Source organism: Mytilus galloprovincialis, chromosome 3 (genome assembly GCF_965363235.1).
Source record: "Mytilus galloprovincialis chromosome 3, xbMytGall1.hap1.1, whole genome shotgun sequence".
In the NCBI taxonomy this organism is placed as follows: Eukaryota; Metazoa; Mollusca; class Bivalvia; order Mytilida; family Mytilidae; genus Mytilus; species Mytilus galloprovincialis.
In genome coordinates, this window is record NC_134840.1 from 104,289,051 (window position 1) to 104,308,243 (window position 19,193).

A 19,193-nucleotide genomic window follows, 5' to 3' on the forward strand; every position below is an offset into this window, starting at 1 on the left:
CAAACCGTCAACTGAAATTTTTCGAATATCAACTAGTTTAAGAACAGGATATTGTAATTTAAACTCATACAACTCAATGATATGCCCAGCACTCATCGACAAGTGCAGCTGTGGACAAAAAGAAACAGTTGACCATTATAATGGCAAGCCGTTCTCGTCAAAACTATGTTTAAACCATTTTTCGAAATATTTACACACTGAGAATTACAACAAAGCACACTGAGATTTAAAAACTTCAAAACGCACACTGAGAATTGAAAATTACACACTGAGAATTGAAAATTACACACTGAGAATTAAAAATTTACACACTGAGATTTCATAAACACGCACTGAGATTACAAAAATGAAAAACGCACACTGAGAATTGAAAATTACACACTGAGAATTGAAAATTACACACTGAGATTTCAAAAAGACACACTGAGATTTCAAAAAGACACACTGAGAATAAAGAAACTGAAACACACACTGAGAATTTTAAATTACACACTGAGAATTTAAAATTATACACACTGAGATTTGTGCGCACTTTTTATGCGCACATATCTAATTAGCATACTTAATCTGAATCTATTACAAGCTTAAAACAACAAAATAATTATATGCTAAGACCTTGGCAGAAGTTCACCTTTTACTTAAATCTTACGATATATACGAAAGTTTTCAGTTTTTTGTTCTTTTACTAGCTAAAGATAATTTTTTATTTTTTAATTGGTTACCTTATCTATTAAAAGCAATTACCATACTGCCATATTTTTAATCCCATTTATATTCTTTTTTGTTTGAACTACTTATTTTTACCTTTTACCCTTTGATTTTATCATTTTTCTGTCACATTTAAATCTTTTAATTCCTTAAACATATGATAGTAACGTCTCATAAAAAGGGATCAAAACTGTTTTTAAAAATCATAAACTCTAACCTAGGTAGAATCATAAATGATGTAAATAGTACATAATTTTAAACTATTGTTCTTAAAATTCACAGTTTTACCTGTATATAAGGTTTTTTAAAACTTAAGCACCACACCTCACTGTAAATATCTGTAAATATTTTAAAACCATATATCCCCAAGTGGGAGTGCTCCGATATATAACGGAGGAATCTACCTGAACAGAACAGAACAAGGGGACATAACTCGTTAGTCGTTCGATTTGGTTCCAAATTATTAATAAAAAAAACTTTAGAAATACAAGAACAAGAAAAATACCCACTTACTCTTATTAGAAAATATAACCAAATGGTGAAAAACTTTATTAAAATTATAAGAAAACATTGGAACAATCTGCAAAAGAATGCAGCGTCCAAGGAAAGTGTCTATTATAGCATATAAACGTAACAAAAATATAAAAGATTAACTACCGAAATCAGGTAAACAGTTGGAAGACTTTTGAAAAGGGACCCATTTTTAATATCTGGTAGTAATGATCTGAATTATAGGTAACAAACTACATGTAACTTATGAATATAAGCGATGTTAAGTCTTGAAATTTATTACGAATGTTGGTTGAAGGAATCGCATTTCATTATAATGACAAGAGTTCTTGAGATCAAGATATTAATCTGTTGAATTATTCATCTCATGAATATTCATTAGTAATTTGCATATTAATCTCAGTGTGTATTTTTGAAATCTCAGTGTGTAATTAACAATTCTCAGTGTGTGTTTTTCAATTTATTTCATCTCAGTGTGTCTTTTTAACTAACACTTGAATCAGAAGTAGTATTAGCGACAACAGAAAATGAAAATTACAAACATCACATAGAAGATATTCAACATTTGTTATGGGTCTTTATTAAAGATACTGGAAGGTTCACAAAATAGATAGTTAAGGTTTTATAAGGGTTAATTATTCATTGATTTGTTTTTGTACTAATGAGTTTTATACAATAGCCATGCGCGTAGCTACGTTTACGTCAAAACGCCCGGGCGTACACTTGAATTTTGAAAATGAAAAAAAAAAAAATAGAATAAGAAAATCTGGTTAATAGCACATCAGCCGTGTGATTCTTTCTGCAGTGGATTGTAATTGTGAATGAAAAGGGACTGAATTTACTTTAATTAACTAGATCTTATTATAGATTTCTTCCAATTTTCTGTAAAAGTCTGAATCTTCTTAGAATTCTGCGTACTTTTCTTATATTTAATGCAATTCATTATCTGCTGAGATTCGATATGCGGTTTGCATTTTTATGTCGAGCCTGTGATTTATGTCTAAAAAGTGAGTCAACGCGTCGTCGGCGGCGTCAATATTAGGATTTCGAATGGATAAAGTGTTTTGAATGGCTCTCCGTGAAATTTTACGAAAGTTGGAAGAAAAATGTTTATGATCAAAAGAGTATCCAGAGCAATTATAATAATGCCTTAATTTTCCCGCATTTAACGGATAAAAGGTATTCTTTCTGCAAGTAATAAGTGGTCACAGTTTGGGCTTAAAGTTTGTTAATTCTTAATTACATTTTACTACTTTGTCAAACCTTTATCGAATTTTATAAAAGTTTGGAAGAGGTTTTTTATGATTAATGTCTGAAGCAAATTTTGAAAGCATTTGTTTTCGTTCATTTTCTGATCTTTACTCATAGCCGGACTTTCTTTACGCAATTAATTGTGTTTTTTTTTCATGATCAATTTATAAAACTTCATAGATTGTCATGAATAAAGGCAACAGTAGTATACCGCTGTTCAAAACTCATAAATCTATGGACAAAAAAACAAAATCGGGGTAACAAACTAAAACGGAGGGAAACGCATTAAATATTAGAGAACAACGACACAACATTAAAATGTAACACACACAGCAACGAACTAAGCATTAGACAAAATCCGATGAAATATTGGCACACTTTAATATTCTAGATCAAGAAAAAATATAAAAAGAGAATTTTAGTTTGTTTTAAACAATTTAAAGGACTGATAAATTGTTCCAGGGAATTTTTATATTGCACCTGTTAGAAATAAATTTTCATGTCTATTAAAAGGTGCTTTTGTCGATTGTATGCTCACTCACGGCTCCCTTTAAACATATTTGAAAGTAATATTGGTTTGGACGTTTTCTCTAAAAACCAATGACCACTAGCTTACACGATGAATAAGTTGAACATATTTCAAAATGAAACATAAAAAATAAACCAATTAGATTCAAAAGTTTGTTGCTACTAATGAATTTTTACTGACAGGAATGGTAGATCTCATTCTCTATAACTCGATAGATTTCGGGGACTTCGTCCCCTAGAAACCACTACCAGCAGGTGCTTTGACATTGAGCGGTTGGCACCCCCTCAAACCCCTCGCTAAGGCTCGGGCGTACACGTAAAAATAACCAGCTACGCCACTGATAGCGACATAAAATTACCAGAGTGATCTAAATACAGAGATTTATTAATAGGCACTGGCTACGGTTACATGGAAATGTAACAATGATAAAAATATTATTGTTACATTGGAGACTAATTGCCGGAATGCAAAGTTGGGTAAGGAACCGATTAATTACGAATGTAACAATAATTATTGAGGCTACGATTACATTGCGTTATTGTTACAAGAAAAACAGCAATGTACGCTAGACTGAAACAATATCAAGACACAAATTTTATACAGCTATACAAACGCACTTATCAAAAATTGATACATCAAAAGCAAAGTTTGCTAACTGTGAACTAACACTGTGAACTTCTGTATACATGTATAAAATTGAGAATGGAAATGGGGAATGTGTCAAAGCGACAACAACCCGAACATAGAGCAGACAACAGCCGAAGGTCACCAATGGGTCTTCAATGTAGCGAGAAACTCCCGCACCCGTCGGAGGCGTCCTTCAGCTGGCCCCTAAACAAATATGTATACTAGTTCAGTGATTATGGACGTCATACTAAACTCCGATTTATACACAAGAAACTAACATTAAAAAATCCTACAAGACTAACAAAGGCAATGCAAAGGCTCCTGACTTGAGAAAGGCACAAAATTGCGGCGGGGTTAAACATGTTTATGAGATCTCAACCCTCCCCTATACCTCTAGCCAATGTAGAAAAAACAAACGCACAACACTACGCATAGTAAAACTCAGTTTAAGAGATGTCCGAGTCCGATTTCAGAATCCATGGAGGACGTACTATAAAAAAATCAAAAAATTGTATGTTATACTTGTATGTATCGTAAATATAAGATAATGTCTTCAACTTTTATTATTTAGTACATATTACTAGTCCCATCGAACATTGCTGTTTTTCATTTAACAATAACACAATGTAACCGTAGCCTCAATAATTATTGTTACATTCGTAATTAATCGGTTCCTTATCCAACCATGCATTGCGGCATTTAGTCCCCAATGTAACAATAATATTTTCATTAATGTTACATTTCCATGTAACCGTAGCCAGTGCCTTATTAGGGTCACGTTGACACTCACTAAAGACTAAAGACTAGATAAAATAAATATCATATTAATTGTTTGAATTAAAATTTGCATCGCAAATATAATGACAGTAAATATTAATGTAAGCAAAGATCACCCGTATATTTTTTTAGTATCATTTTATCTCCGGGCGAGGTGAGTTTGGGTCGAGGTGGTTATTTTCGCCCTGTAAACAAGGTGCAGATCTAACCAAAACCCGAAATGGGAATTATTGTGTAGGAATACTAAAATGATGTCTTGTATCCAACTCCCCTGATTCGTGTTGGTGTGTACCCTGTTAAGGTCAAGTTAAAATTGAAAGTAATTTAATTTCATACAAAAATAAATGTTTAGCATGCTGATCCAGTGACACGCACTTGTTTCTATATATGGGCATGGGAAGGTCGACTATCTAAATGATAATTTTGGGACTGATAGTGAATAATTTGTTCTGACACTACACTTCTCATGATTATAAGTCACAGAATTGTGTTACCAATGATGTAAATTTCAATAAATATTACATCAAATTTTAAAAATAAAAAAAATGTGTAACCGGAGAGCACGAATTTCATTACAAAATTGCTTGTCTCCACCGGGACTCGAAATCGGTACGTCTGTGTTACAAGACAGCGCGCTAACCGACTGATCTAAAGAAGTACTTCCTTAGCTCAACCGCTTACGGCTGACTAAGTATCTACTAAGTTTTTCTAAGGGAAGCAATCCCGTCACACTTCCACAACCTCAAGAGTCATTATACTCTATAATGATGATATTTTCATCTTTTTTATATTTATATTTTAACCTGGCTAGGTAATTCTTCTAACCGTGGGTTACTATTGTTGGGCGCCAATGTAACGGGAGAGCACGAATTTCATTACAAAATTGCTTGTCTCCACCTAGTCCAAATAATTATGATGTCTTGAAAGGCTATTATATTTTTTTCTTTGACGCCTTCGTCGAAGTAAGGCGTCAAAGAAAAAAATTATAATAGCCTTTCAAGACGTCATAATTATTTGGACTAGTCTCCACCGGGACTCGAACTCCGGTACCTCTGTGTTACAAGGCAGCGTGCTAACCGACTGAGCTAAAGAAGTACTTCCTTAGCTCAACCGATTACGGCTGACTAAGTATCTACTAAGTTTTTCTAAGGGAAGCAATCCCGTCACAAATGTTATGGAAGGCAATGCCTCCCCCTTTTTATTCAGGTAATGGGCTCCTATGGCTTCACCTTATCACTTTTTGGAAATCTGCGTATGTTGACCAAATAAGCGTCTCTTGAAGTATTGACGTCATACAACAATCCTTTTTCTATAATAACTTCAAACTTTAACCCTCTTACTGTGGGAAGGACATTATATGTCCTTTGTGTAAAAAAAATATATCATTTTTTCCCTTTCCTAATATTTCTCAAAAAACACCTTTCCTTCAATTATTGAATAAATTTCATATATTTTATTCATTATACATGTGTATTATTTTTTGTTGTTTTCATTTTACCGCGTCAATCTTTTTTCATAAAATGTCATCATTACATCATATATATATATATATTATTTGACGTCATTCTTGTTATGAGAGAGTCATATCTCTTGCAGGTAAAGACTCCCTTGTAGATTTCTAAAAGGGTAGGCTAATGCGGCTACAAGCCAGCACTAGAACCTGCAAAGTGGAAAGTGATTAATATAAGTTGCAATAACTTGTTTCCCAATTCACTATAAATAAATGTGTTTAAAAAAATGTCACGATTTATAAAAGTAAACCATTAAAGAAAAGGTGTGACGATATTTATTTTGGGACACTTGCATCCTTTATAACATTATATCAACTTGAGCATATTAAATCTAATAACGCAGCACTATTTAACTCGGATTGTATTGTATAACTTGCTCATTGTTTGATTTTAAAAAGCTTACCTATGCCTTGATATACCAAAATATGAGAGCTTTCTTCTCACGATTTATAAATAATTGCACTGTAATGATAGATCCGTGTTTTATTTGCTCGGATACTAATAATTAAAAACAATATTTCTGTATCTTTTTTATTTTCTCAAAACTACATCTAGTAAACCTTTACGCTACAAATCTACAACTCCCTAAGTTTTTGGCTACACATGCTGTTCTTATCTATAAAGTCATGAATATTTATTAGCTATGTAGGCGTGTCAAAATCGTACCATACGCGATAATGACCAGCCAGTACACACTGTAATGATTTCATTAACTAGTATTAAAAAGATAAACATAACAGTAATCACTTGCTATTGAAACGGGGTGCTACAGTTTACACAAAGCAGTAGCAACTGAAAGTTTCTGTCAATTTTGCATAGATAACACAGAATATTGTGCACACTTCCTTTTATAATGTCCCCAATATAAAAACTTTTGGGAGAATTTATGTTTAAGTTTTCAAAAATTGTTTAAAAGATAATGTTATCAAATCAGTATCATATTTAATCAATCAAAATAAAATGAATGATGCCAACCACAATTTTGTAATATATATGAGATAATATTAGTCTACCATAAATAGTGGAAGTACTATACAAAAAATAGACATGTACACCACATCTTCCTATATATATGTAGTTATAGATACAGCAATTGCATATAATTAATTTTTCTCTTATTATGCATGTCATGCATTATGTTTCATTTACATTATGTGTCATGTTGTATATGTCATGTATGTTGAAGTACACTTGGAGTATGCAAAGTCATCTTTATTTAAATGTGCTTTATCTAATATGATATTTGATTGTTCTAAGATGACCAACTGAAAATAAGTAAAACTGACTTGAAATCTTGTAAAGTATAGTGCTGTTTTGTGAAAACTGAACATTTCTTCAAAACACTGCAAAGTGCTTGACTTTAGCTAATTGAATAGCGAGAAACTTCCTTAGGACGTGACATGATCATCATTATGACGTTACGTCATGTCATATTTATAAATAATGTTCTGTTTTAAAAAAAATAAACATGTTAACTTTTATGCTTAGTAATTCTTCAATTATTTGAGTTAACATAACAATTTACTGTTTTTGGTATTTTTAACTGAAATGGACCGGTTTCTTGACAATGTTTTGAAATTTAGCTACGCACTAAGAGGGTTAAGAGAACCTTTGTGGTGTCCAGTAATGACAATAAGGTGTACTGCAAAGCACCAGCCTTTTAGATAAGCTAAGCATGTATTTGTATCTACATTTACACAATGCATTAATTAACCTAGAGCCTGTCAATTACCAGGCCAGGACAGGAAACCTGTAATTTTACTCAATATGGCTCTTGAATGTAACAACATAATTGATTTTAACGAGAGAAATCTCTGTATTACTGAAAAATTATTACACCGGTGATTTTGATATCACAAACTAGTCAAAACATATACATTTGTTTACTAAATTTTATCCTCAGTACAGGGATATCATTCATAAATATAAATTAACATGCAGACATCTTATACGTTCAGGTATTTCACATCAAATCTTTTATGGTAATATCTTAACAAAGCACAAAAATGTTAGCACCACCTGAAAAAAAGGAAACACTGCATTTTAAAATTACAGATAAACAAGCATGTCTATCTGCTGATAGATCCATGTAATACTTGATCGGATTATTAAAATTAAAAACTATATTATTTTGTAGGCGTGTCAAAATCGTATCATACATGATAATGACCAGCCAGTACACACTGTAATGATTTAATTAACCAGTATTAAAAAGATAAATATAACACTCATTAATTTCATTTTATTGATGTTTTCTTTTTAATGATATAAATCATTCTTATTCAGAAAGAGGATGGAATATAACTTGTTGGAAGATAGGGACAGTACTGTAAATGAATTAGAAGAATATCTTAAAGAATGCCAGAATGAAGTTACACATATCCTGGAGTATGTAGGATGGACACCAGAGCACTTTATAAAGGTATCATACACCACAGGAATCGCAAATACTTTCAATGATAAGGTATAGATGTTTTTTGATAGTTGGCCAAATTAAATGATCTTTGAGATGCCCCTATACCTTATTATTCATTGAAGTGATCTTTGAGATGCCCCTATACCTTATTATTCATTGAAGTGATCTTTGAGATGCCCCTATACCTTATTATTCATTGAAGTGATCTTTGAGATGCCCTATACGTTATTATTCATTGAAGTGATCTTTGAGATGCCCTATACCTTATTATTCATTGAAGTGATCTTTGAGATGCCCCTATACCTTATTATTCATTGAAGTGATCTTTGAGATGCCCCTATACCTTATTATTCATTGAAGTGATCTTTGAGATGCCCCTATACCTTATTATTCATTGAAGTGATCTTTGAGATACCCCTATACCTTATTATTCATTGAGGTGATCTTTAAGATGCCCCTATACCTTATTATTCATAGAAGTTCCAATTCCAGTACTAACACTATGTACAGATGGTTGATTTTGGAAGTACCAATTTTCATGTAACGAGAAATGCCTGTATTTTTTGTATTTTTGTTAATATTTGATTTCATGGTTTTGCTGAAGTCTACATGCATACAAGCCTATAGAAAATTTGCAATTTGTTGAAAATTAGAATTCATGGTTCACCTGTACACATTAAATCCACAAAAATTGTTATCTAAAGAGTTTTAATGAATTCACATTTATGTTTGTTATACCCCCGCTTTAAAAAAGGGGGGGTATACTGTTTTACCTCTGTCTGTCAGTCCGTCAGTCCGTCCGTCCATCAGTCTGTCCGGCCATCAGTCCGTCCGTCCATCAGTCCGTCAGTCAGTCCGTCCCATGAAACTTTCGTCACATTTTTCTCAGGAACTACACATCCACCCTTTCTTTAATTTGGTATCAACATTTATATATGTTAGCCATACCGTGTGATGCGTTTTCAGATTCATCACTTGACAACTTCCTGTTTACCGAACACTTGTATGATTTTACACATGATAGCCAAGTTGAAAATTTTCGTCACATTTTTCTCAGGAACTATACATCCACCCTTTCTGTAATTTGGTATCAACATTTATATATGTTAGCCATACCGTGTGATGCGTTTTCAGATTCATCACTTGACAACTTCCTGTTTACCGAACACTTGTATGATTTTACACATGATAGCCAAGTTGAAAATTTTCGTCACATTTTTCTCAGCAACTACAATACAAGGATTTCTGAAATTTGGTTTCAGGATTTATATAAGTCAGCTATACCGTGTGATGCGTTTTCAGATTCATCACTCGACAACTTCCTGTTTACCGAACACTTGTATGATTTTACACTGATAGCCAAGTTGAAAATTTTCGTCACATTTTTCTCAGGAACTACAATACAAGGATTTCTGAAATTTGGTTTCAGGAAGGGGGGGTATACTGTTTTACCTCTGTCTGTCAGTCCGTCAGTCCGTCCGTCAGTCCGTCCATCAGTCCGTCCGTCCATCAGTCCGTCAGTCAGTCCGTCCCATGAAACTTTCGTCACATTTTTCTCAGGAACTACACATCCACCCTTTCTTTAATTTGGTATCAACATTTATATATGTCAGCCATACCGTGTGATGCGTTTTCAGATTCATCACTTGACAACTTCCTGTTTACCGAACACTTGTATGATTTTACACATGATAGCCAAGTTGAAAATTTTCGTCACATTTTTCTCAGCAACTACAATACAAGGATTTCTGAAATTTGGTTTCAGGATTTATATAAGTCAGCTATACCGTGTGATGCGTTTTCAGATTCATCACTCGACAACTTCCTGTTTACCGAACACTTGTATGATTTTACACTGATAGCCAAGTTGAAAATTTTCGTCACATTTTTCTCAGGAACTACAACACAAGGATTTCTGAAATTTGGTTTCAGGATTTATATAAGTCAGCTATACCGTGTGATGCGTTTTCAGATTCATCACTTGACAACTTCCTGTTTACCGAACACTTGCATATTTTTACACTATTAATATTATCCACTTGCGGCGGGGGTATCATCAGTGAGCAGTAGCTCGCAGTTTCACTTGTTATTTTATTTGTTGCAGCAAGATGATATTGTTTCCTGTTCATTTGACAGCAGTCACAGAATGCCTAGGAAAGATCTGACGAAACACGAAGAAAAATGTGAACTATTGTTTGTTGGCTACAGAAAAGAAGACTTGGTAATTTTACTAGTAAAATAGAAATTGTTTAAATCAAAGTTACTGTGCATGTTAGACAGGAATTTGTTTACACTTGAAATTGTTAAAAAAAACATTGAATGTCTGTCATTAAACAAGAGTGACAAATGTATGTATAGGCACATTTGTGCTTTTCACTATACTTATTTAATAAAGTCTTTTTCTTTTTACTATTACACTTATGCTGAACAAGCTACGATCTCTGATTATGATATTTTCAGACAGATTGATAGATTTTTTCATTTTTGGTAAGGCATTTAAGATTTTCTAGTCTTGTATAATGTCAACTTGTTAATATTTGTGGTCGTTTACATTTTGATATACTCAGAGAATGAATTACAAAATTTGACGATTAAGTGATTCATTTTATGTGCAAAAATGTCATATTGGAATGGTATTGTCTAAGTCAAGGTCAGAATTCTTATAGACCAATAATTAACAAGTTACACCAGTTGACCAGAGATGATTTGGAGTAATTGATGTTATTGAACTATAACGTTTATGTACTACTTAGACATCATATTATAAACATGTGACATTGTATATGAATAGGAAAATGCATATCTGTGAAAGTCTTCTATTGGAAATCAGAATTAAAGCAATTTATGTACGCCTATTATTCAAATGTACAATTGTTTTTTTTAAGGCTGATGTTATTGGATATACACAAGACTCAACAAGTAGCAGCGTACACATTGGTAAGTAAAAACAGCATAAATATAGCATTGAAAGTTCAACATTATATGATAGGTAATAAAGGATTAACATTGTTCTATTAGTCAACATAGACAATACTTGAGACAAAAAAATATAGCAGTTAAACTTAGTATTTTGTTTTCATTTTATATGAAATACTCAAGATTTTACCCTGATGTAAGTTTCTAAGAAAGTGTGTGTGCACTATGCATGGCCACATAGTTTTCTTAAATATTATTTCTAGCTTTACTTATCTCCCCTGTTAATATAACTTCTTCTCTTAGTTGGTTTCAGGTAGTACCAAACACCTGACTTTTAAGGTGGTACATAACACTACAGGGAGATAACTCTGTAAACATCAGCTAAACGTTTTAATCACTTTGTATTGTTAAGGTAATAGTTAACACTAATAAAACCACTAAAGAAATGACAACCATGGAACAGGCTCTTGACTTAGGACAGATGCATAAAACTACTTGTTTACTATATTTCAGACAAAGAAACAATGAACAGAGTATTAAGAGACCACCATGTACAGAATCATTCAAGTATGTATTTTCATTATATTACTGTAAACCAACTTATTTTCGAATATACTTTATTTCACAATTTACCCTTTCTAGTTAACTTCACGGCTATTTGATTTTGGGATTTTCTATTATACTTGATGTAGTTTGATATGGAAAGATCCAAATTTTACATATGAGCGACAATTTGTTTTCGCGTTATTTTTCTACTCACAAAATGCTAAAAATAAATAGCTCGCTAAAAATAAGTTGGTTTACAGTATAGTATATCTTCAATGCAGTTAAGGTGCCTCGGTAGCCAAATGGTCTAAGTAGTTACTACTGTAATCACTAGCCAGCCAACACTGAGGTTGTGAGTTTGAACCCTGCTTGTGCAGGTGCAATCTACTCCAATCTTTATTGACTAGGATTGTCAGTTTTCCTATCAAAGGTCATGTTTTTTCTGGGATTCGAAATAGCCCAAAACTGTATCTTAACAGTGGCTTTAAAACACCAAAAATCAAAAATCAAATAAGAACGGTTTAAGATAAATACAAATATTAACAAAATAAATTTGTTGAATGAGAGAAAATGATGACGTAATCAAATTCCTTTTGAAGGAACAACACTGAGTCTAGCATAGATTGGTCAATATGTGCAATCTAATTCAGGTATGCAAATTTTTTTTGAATAATCAAATTTTCTTTAATTCCTCTGTTGATATTGTAAACTTATTTGTGAATGTTCAGTTTTGAATCTAAGACATTTTCACATATATATATTTGGTTTTATTTTTTTAGTACCATTTTAGAATTTTTTGCAAACAATTTAGCACATTACAAAAACCCTTTTTGATGCAGGGTCTCAAAGTAAAAAGTTTAGTCTCCACAGAATGAAACTTCCTTGAAATTCAGTTCTTTGTAAACATTTAATAGCTCCATAGTTTTATGCCCCATTTATGTGCATTATGTTTTTTGGTCTGTACATCTATTCGTCCTTCTGTCTGTCTCTCCAGCTTCAGGTTAAAGTTTTTGGTCTAGGTAGTTTTTGATGAAGTTGAAGTCCAATCAGTAAAGTTTAGTCAAATCAATGAAATATCAGCATGCTTACTATCATCACAATTGTGGCACAGTGTCTTTTACTATGAGACTCATTAGGGACATTTAGTAAGAATCAGTTTCTACATTATACATAAACAAAGCAACTAAATCTTATTGAAAATCAAAATGCTTAATGAGTTTAAAAATATGCAAAAAATGTACATATACATGTACCATTAAAAATAGAAAATCTGTGTACAAACACATAAAAAGGCACAATTAAAACTATTACTTGGAAGCCAAGTCAATCTTATTATAATAGCTGAAAGGTATAAATGAGCAGAACATTAGGAAATAAAAATAATAGGAAATATTAATCTTAGATGTAATTTTTCAATGATTAACTTTCTGTTTATTTTTGTTCAGTATTTTTTGCACAAGATAAAGTACCTTTGACACCAAATGAGGTGACAGTTCAGTTGACACCAGCTGAGAGGGCAGCTATTCATGACTATGTAGTGGAGAAAGCTAAAAATGAGAGGAGACTTAACAGTCATGAATCAGACCAGTTCTTATCCACTGATTTACAAGAAATGGTCAAGCAAAAAGATGCATGTGAGTAGTAGATTTATTTAAATGTAGAGAATAAAACAAGTACAAAAATTGTCACATTTAGATTTACTTTATTAAATGATTTATTAATTATAAAACCTAGTTTAAAGTTTTAAATGAAAAAAAAACCACCATCTTTTGATAATGTTATGTTAAAGATTTATTGATAGTAGGTTTTCTGTTTAGCTTATTCACACCTTGTATTAAAAGATATCACCTTTAATACTGGTTTTGTTATACGATCGCAAAAATACTTTTTCATCGTATAATGGTATGATGTGGTCGTCGTTGTCCAAAGACACATTTGGTTTCCGGACAATAACTTGAGTTTAAGTCAATGGATCTCTACGAAATTCAAACAGTTGTTCAATACCAAAAAAAGAAGGTTGGGATTGATTTTGGGTATGATGGTCCCAACCGTTAAGAATTATGGGGCCCAAAAGGGGCCAAAACAAGCATTTTCCTACTTTCAGGATAATAACTTGTGTATAAGTATTTCAATTGCTCTTGAATTATACCACAATGTTTAATACCACAAGAAGAAGGTTTTGATTAATTTTGAGGATTATGGTGCCAACAGTTTAAAAATTAAGGACCAAAAAGGGGCCAAAAACAAGCATTTTTGTTGTTTCTGGACAATAACTTGTAAGTTTATGGATTTCTCTGATATTGTACCACAAGGTTCCATATCATAAAAGGAAGGCTAGGATTGAGTTTGTGGGAAATTGCCCAATTCATGCAGTACTTAGGGGCCAAAAAAGGGCCAAAATCAAGCTTTTTTCTAGTTTGGCGACGATAACTTGTGTTTAAGAGTATGGATCTTTCTGACATTATACCACAAGGTTCCATATAACGAAGGGAAGGCTTGGATTCTGTTTGGGGTTAATATCTCTGAACATTAAGAAATAAGGGACAAAAAAAGAGCACAATTATTCGTAATGCACTTTTTTCATAGGGTACCACTAGTGTTCCATATTTTTTTTCTCGAAGACTACACAAACTGGGGAAAAACGGGTAGCAGTTCCTGTTACTAGAAAAGCAGGTGTTGCATTACAACCAAAAAAATATATAGGGTCATGCAGCTCAAATTGACTTAAAATGCAGTTGAAAAAGATCGTCTACTTTTTTCGCTTAATGAAAAAGGCATATATTTTTAATGGCTCCGAAGTGCAGAAATGAAAGATATTTTCTATACTTCGTAACATGTGAATATGATTTTTGGCAATTTTTAAACCCAATTGGATAAGCTTTCGATTAAATGTAATTCCAATCCTGTATCAACCAATCAGAAGCTGTATAGGATTCTATTCTGAGTACCATCTTGGGGTAAAAAACTTCCTAGTAAAATGTAAACAAATAATTGCACTCTTGTAACCTATAATATATATGTTGATTACTTGATTACCTCCCTTACACTGCTTGAAAATATGTATTAAGAAATGATTGTCTTGAGATGTTAAGTAGTAAATTTATTGTTAGAAGTTACTGTTAATTAATATTAATTTTAACCATGACTGTCATTTTATATTTTAATATTTTATGATGCATTTAAATGAGAAGTTATTGTTGCCAACTCAATTAGAATTGAGATATTTTTTTGGAATAAGAAAACAGGGGAGGTGAGAAAAAAAAATTGGGAGAGGGTAAAATTTTCTCATTTCAGTTTTCAGAAATTAAAAAGAATTTTTCTTCAAATATTTTTTCTGAGGGTATTTATATTCAACAGCATAGTGTATTGCTCAAAATGAATAAAACATTTTTTTAAGTTCATTAGACCACATTCATTCTGTGTCAGAAACCTTTGATGTGTCAACATTTTAATCACAATCCAAATTCTGGGCTGTATCAAGCTTGAATGTTGTGTCCATACTTACCCCAACTGATCAGGGTTCGACCTCTGCAGTCGTATAAAGCTGCACCCTGCAGAGCATCTTGTTCTTTTTTAGATTTGCAAAAAATGACCTCTCAGAAATTTTGTTATTCAAGGTTTAAAAGTTTAAAAATAAAACAAAAATATCTTCTTTTTTTTTTATTTTATAATCAAATTTTCTTCTTTTTTATTATCAAACTGTCTTTTTTTTTTATCGTTATCTCTTTTGTCTTTATAACAAAACCAAGCATACAGAAGTACTTTTCTAAATAGTTTTTCATCATGAAAAAATAAATAAAATAAATTCAGATTGTATACTTTATGCTTTTTTGTAAAAACTTTGTATTCAGTGGACAGAAACAAGCCTAAAAGCTATATGGAATACTTGGCACAACAAAGAGATTATAAACGCAGAAGACAATCTTACAGGGCGAAGAATGTACACATTACAAGGAAATCCTACACTGAGGTATGTCCTAATTGGTAAATAATGTTAAATAATCAAACAGAAGGGTTAAAGTCCAAAAGGTCAAAAAGAAAATCTGTTCAAATTGAGTCTTGCATAAGAAAGAATGTGTGTTCTGTGACATCAAAATCTTATTAAAAGTAAAAGTTTTCAGCAAAAAATGTTCATGTAACAAAGAAATATTACACTTAGATAAGTCATGTTATGGTCACAAAAAAAATCCTAAACTTAGGTTTTCTGGAAAAAGTATTTTCATAACCAAAAAAAAAGAAGCAAAATATTGCCCTGAATAAATATTCTGTAGCATTGACTTAAAATAAAGGTTAAAATTGAGAATGGAAATGCCTATTTATGAATGAATTACTCCAATGTATGCATCAATACACTAAGGGGAAATGTGTTAATAACTCTCTATAGTACTTTTTATGCCCCACTTACGATAGTAGAGGGGCATTATGTTTTCTGGTCTGTGCCTCTGTTCGTCTGTCCGTCCGTCCGTCCGTCCGTTCAGGTTAAAGTTTTTGGTCAAGGTAGTTTTTGATGAAGCTGAAGTCCAATCAACTTGAAACTTAGTACACTTGTTGCTTATGATATGATCTTTCTAATTTTAAAGCCAAATTAGACTTTTGACCCCAATTTCACGGTCCACTGAACATAGAAAATGAAAGTGGGAGTTTCAGGTTAAAGTTTTTGGTCAAGGTAGTTTTTGATGAAGCTGAAGTCCAATCAACTTGAAACTTAGTACACTTATTGCTTATGATATGATCTTTCTAATTTTAAAGCCAAATTAGACTTTTGACCCCAATTTCACGGTCCACTAAACATAGAAAATGAAAGTGGGAGTTTCAGGTTAAAGTTTTTGGTCGAGGTAGTTTTTGATGAAGCTGAAGTCCAATTAACTTGAAACTTAGTACACTTGTTGCTTATGATATGATCTTTTTAATTTTAAAGCCAAATTAGTCTTTTGACCCCAATTTCACGGTCCACTGAACATAATAAATTAAAGTGGGAGTTTCAGGTTAAAGTTTATGGTCAAGGTAGTTTTTGATGAAGTTGAAGTCCGATCAACTTGAACTTAGTACACATGTTCCATATGATATGATCTTTATAATTTTAATGCCAAATTAGATTTTTTACCCAATTTCACAGTCCATTGAACATGAAAAATGATAGTGCGAGTGGGGCATTCGTGTACTTTGGACACATTCTTGTTAAAATTCTCATGTAACACACATTGTGCAGTACATTCCGTTTATATGTTTCCTGTTTTTTCTAACCAATAACTGTAAAGGATTCTTAATTATGTAAATCATCTGAAAAATATTGACCACCATATGTTAATTTGATTTGTTTATTCAGATTATCAGGGAAGTGATAGAAAATCAGACAGAATACGTGGCCATGTTGAGACAAGAAGAAGCTGAAGCAAAACCAAGGTATTTGGATTTGATTTTTTGTTTGTAACAGGTATATCAAAAAAATTTGGAAAGCACAACAGACCATATCAACCATCAACACACAACTTCTCTGAAAAAAGATGCACTTGCTAAAAACAAGACATGTTCCAGATAGTTTTATTTGTTTAATTACCTCCCCTTGGCAAATCAAGAACATATGTTGTAAAAATAAAATGTTGAGTTGCACCATAGAAATTTTCCAGATATTTAATTCTAACTATCTTTTAACAGACTGTACCAACATTCAAGAAGCTTTAAGTGTGAGTAAATTTGGTAAATTTGTTTTATTTTGCAGTATACGGCTAGAAGAAAAACATGATGAATCAGATGAACTAGATGACGAAGAAAAAGAGGATAAAGACAAGGACCAGAGAGGAAGAAGTAAAGTGAAAAAGAAGAAGAAACATAAGAAGCACAAACATAAACACTCATATAAATCTGCTTCTAGGTCAAAAAGTAGGTCACGGTCTGAAAGTAGATCAAGATACAGGTCAAGGTCAAGGCAATAGTTATATATTGGAACTAATATAGCTTACTTGTTACATTAAACGTGGAAGTCATTGTCATCAGTTTGTTTCTTGTTAAAAGGGTAACGTTAAAAGCATGTTTGCTTTGTTGAAACTGCAATTAGAAAAGATAATTTCACAAGGGTAACAAATTGAAAAAAATATGATTTTTTGGATAAATTTTCAAAGAAATACCAAATATGTTGAATTATTCTGATATCATAATTGACCCTTATTTCTGTCTCATTTTACTTTTATAGTACTGTAACAAATTTGTGAAGGCAACATAAAGTAGTTTGTGTAATAAGCCATGGGAAGACCCATAAATGGAAATCATATGGTAATTGTTTCAAGTAAATGGTTGTAGCCAGAATTTTGAATTTTGAATTATAAATTGATATAGTTATTCCTCTTTCTTTGAAATTTTGCTTGTTTCTAGCAACTGAAGGGCAGTGGTATGACATACATTAGTGTTAATTACTTCAATATCATATCTTTTCAAATTAATAACCAAGTCTTGATGGTAGTATGGCTATAAAGAGACCTCTAAATTAAATAAGAATATTTTAACTGAAATTTGACATGTATTTAAATTGAACAGAAGGACTGCATCCTACTCTGACTCTCTTATCACACGGAACCAGTTACACTGCCCAAGAATGGAAATAACTGGTTACAAATTTCTGTTTTGATAAATGCTTTATACATATATCTATAGGATGTATGTACAGATTCATATATGTATGGTTAAATGTCTGTTCATGTTGATATTATCTTTGCCATAAAACATTGTTATTATACCCCCGCTTTAAAAAAGGGGAGGGTATACTGTTTTACCTCTGTCTGTCAGTCCGTCCGTCCGTCCATCAGTCCGTCCGTCAGTCCGTCCGTCAGTCAGTCAGTCAGTCAGTCAGTCAGTCAGTCCGTCCCATGAAACTTTCGTCACATTTTTCTCAGGAACTACACATCCACCCTTTCTGTAATTTGGTATCAACATTTATATATGTCAGCCATACCGTGTGATGCGTTTTCAGATTCATCACTTGACAACTTCCTGTTTACCGAACACTTGTCTGATTTTACACATGATAGCCAAGTTGAAAATTTTCGTCACATTTTTCTCAGGAACTACAATACAAGGATTTCTGAAATTTGGTTTCAGGATTTATATAAGTCAGCTATACTGTGTGATGCGTTTTCAGATTCATCACTCGACAACTTCCTGTTTACCGAACACTTGTCTGATTTTACACATGATAGCCAAGTTGAAAATTTTCGTTACATTTTTCTCAGGAACTACAATACAAGGATTTCTGAAATTTGGTTTCAGGATTTATATAAGTCAGCTATACCGTGTGATGCGTTTTCAGATTCATCACTCGACAACTTCCTGTTTACCGAACACTTGTCTGATTTTACACATGATAGCCAAGTTGAAAATTTTCGTCACATTTTTCTCAGGAACTACAATA

The 19,193-nt window shown here is 32.3% G+C and overlaps 1 protein-coding gene across 5 annotated transcripts; it reads left to right on the plus strand.

Annotated features, from left to right (window-relative positions):
- Window positions 1-3,016: 3,016 nt before the first annotated feature.
- On the plus strand, window positions 3,017-18,373 carry LOC143069627 (U11/U12 small nuclear ribonucleoprotein 48 kDa protein-like). 5 transcript variants are annotated; one of them, XM_076244359.1, is made up of 9 exons: window positions 3,017-3,035; window positions 8,200-8,335; window positions 10,434-10,550; window positions 11,215-11,266; window positions 11,759-11,812; window positions 13,237-13,425; window positions 15,643-15,761; window positions 17,118-17,194; window positions 17,511-18,373. In XM_076244359.1, exons 2-9 carry the CDS (start codon window positions 8,207-8,209, stop codon window positions 17,722-17,724), a joined length of 951 nt encoding a protein of 316 aa, XP_076100474.1. In that variant the 5' UTR covers window positions 3,017-3,035; window positions 8,200-8,206; the 3' UTR covers window positions 17,725-18,373. The 5 variants fall into 5 exon arrangements, with proteins under 5 accessions (XP_076100474.1, XP_076100471.1, XP_076100472.1 ...); XM_076244356.1 differs by lacking the exon at window positions 3,017-3,035 and adding an exon at window positions 4,581-4,686; XM_076244357.1 differs by lacking the exon at window positions 3,017-3,035 and adding an exon at window positions 4,590-4,721.
- The last annotated feature ends 820 nt before the right edge of the window (window positions 18,374-19,193 follow it).

Bases quoted from the DNA above. Each gene is read 5' to 3' on its own strand.
- LOC143069627 (XM_076244355.1), top strand. The intron at 10,551-11,214 runs GTAATTTTACTA...GTTTTTTTTAAG, and splicing joins GCTACAGAAAAGAAGACTTG to GCTGATGTTATTGGATATAC. The intron at 17,195-17,510 runs GTATTTGGATTT...TTTATTTTGCAG, and splicing joins GAAGCTGAAGCAAAACCAAG to TATACGGCTAGAAGAAAAAC.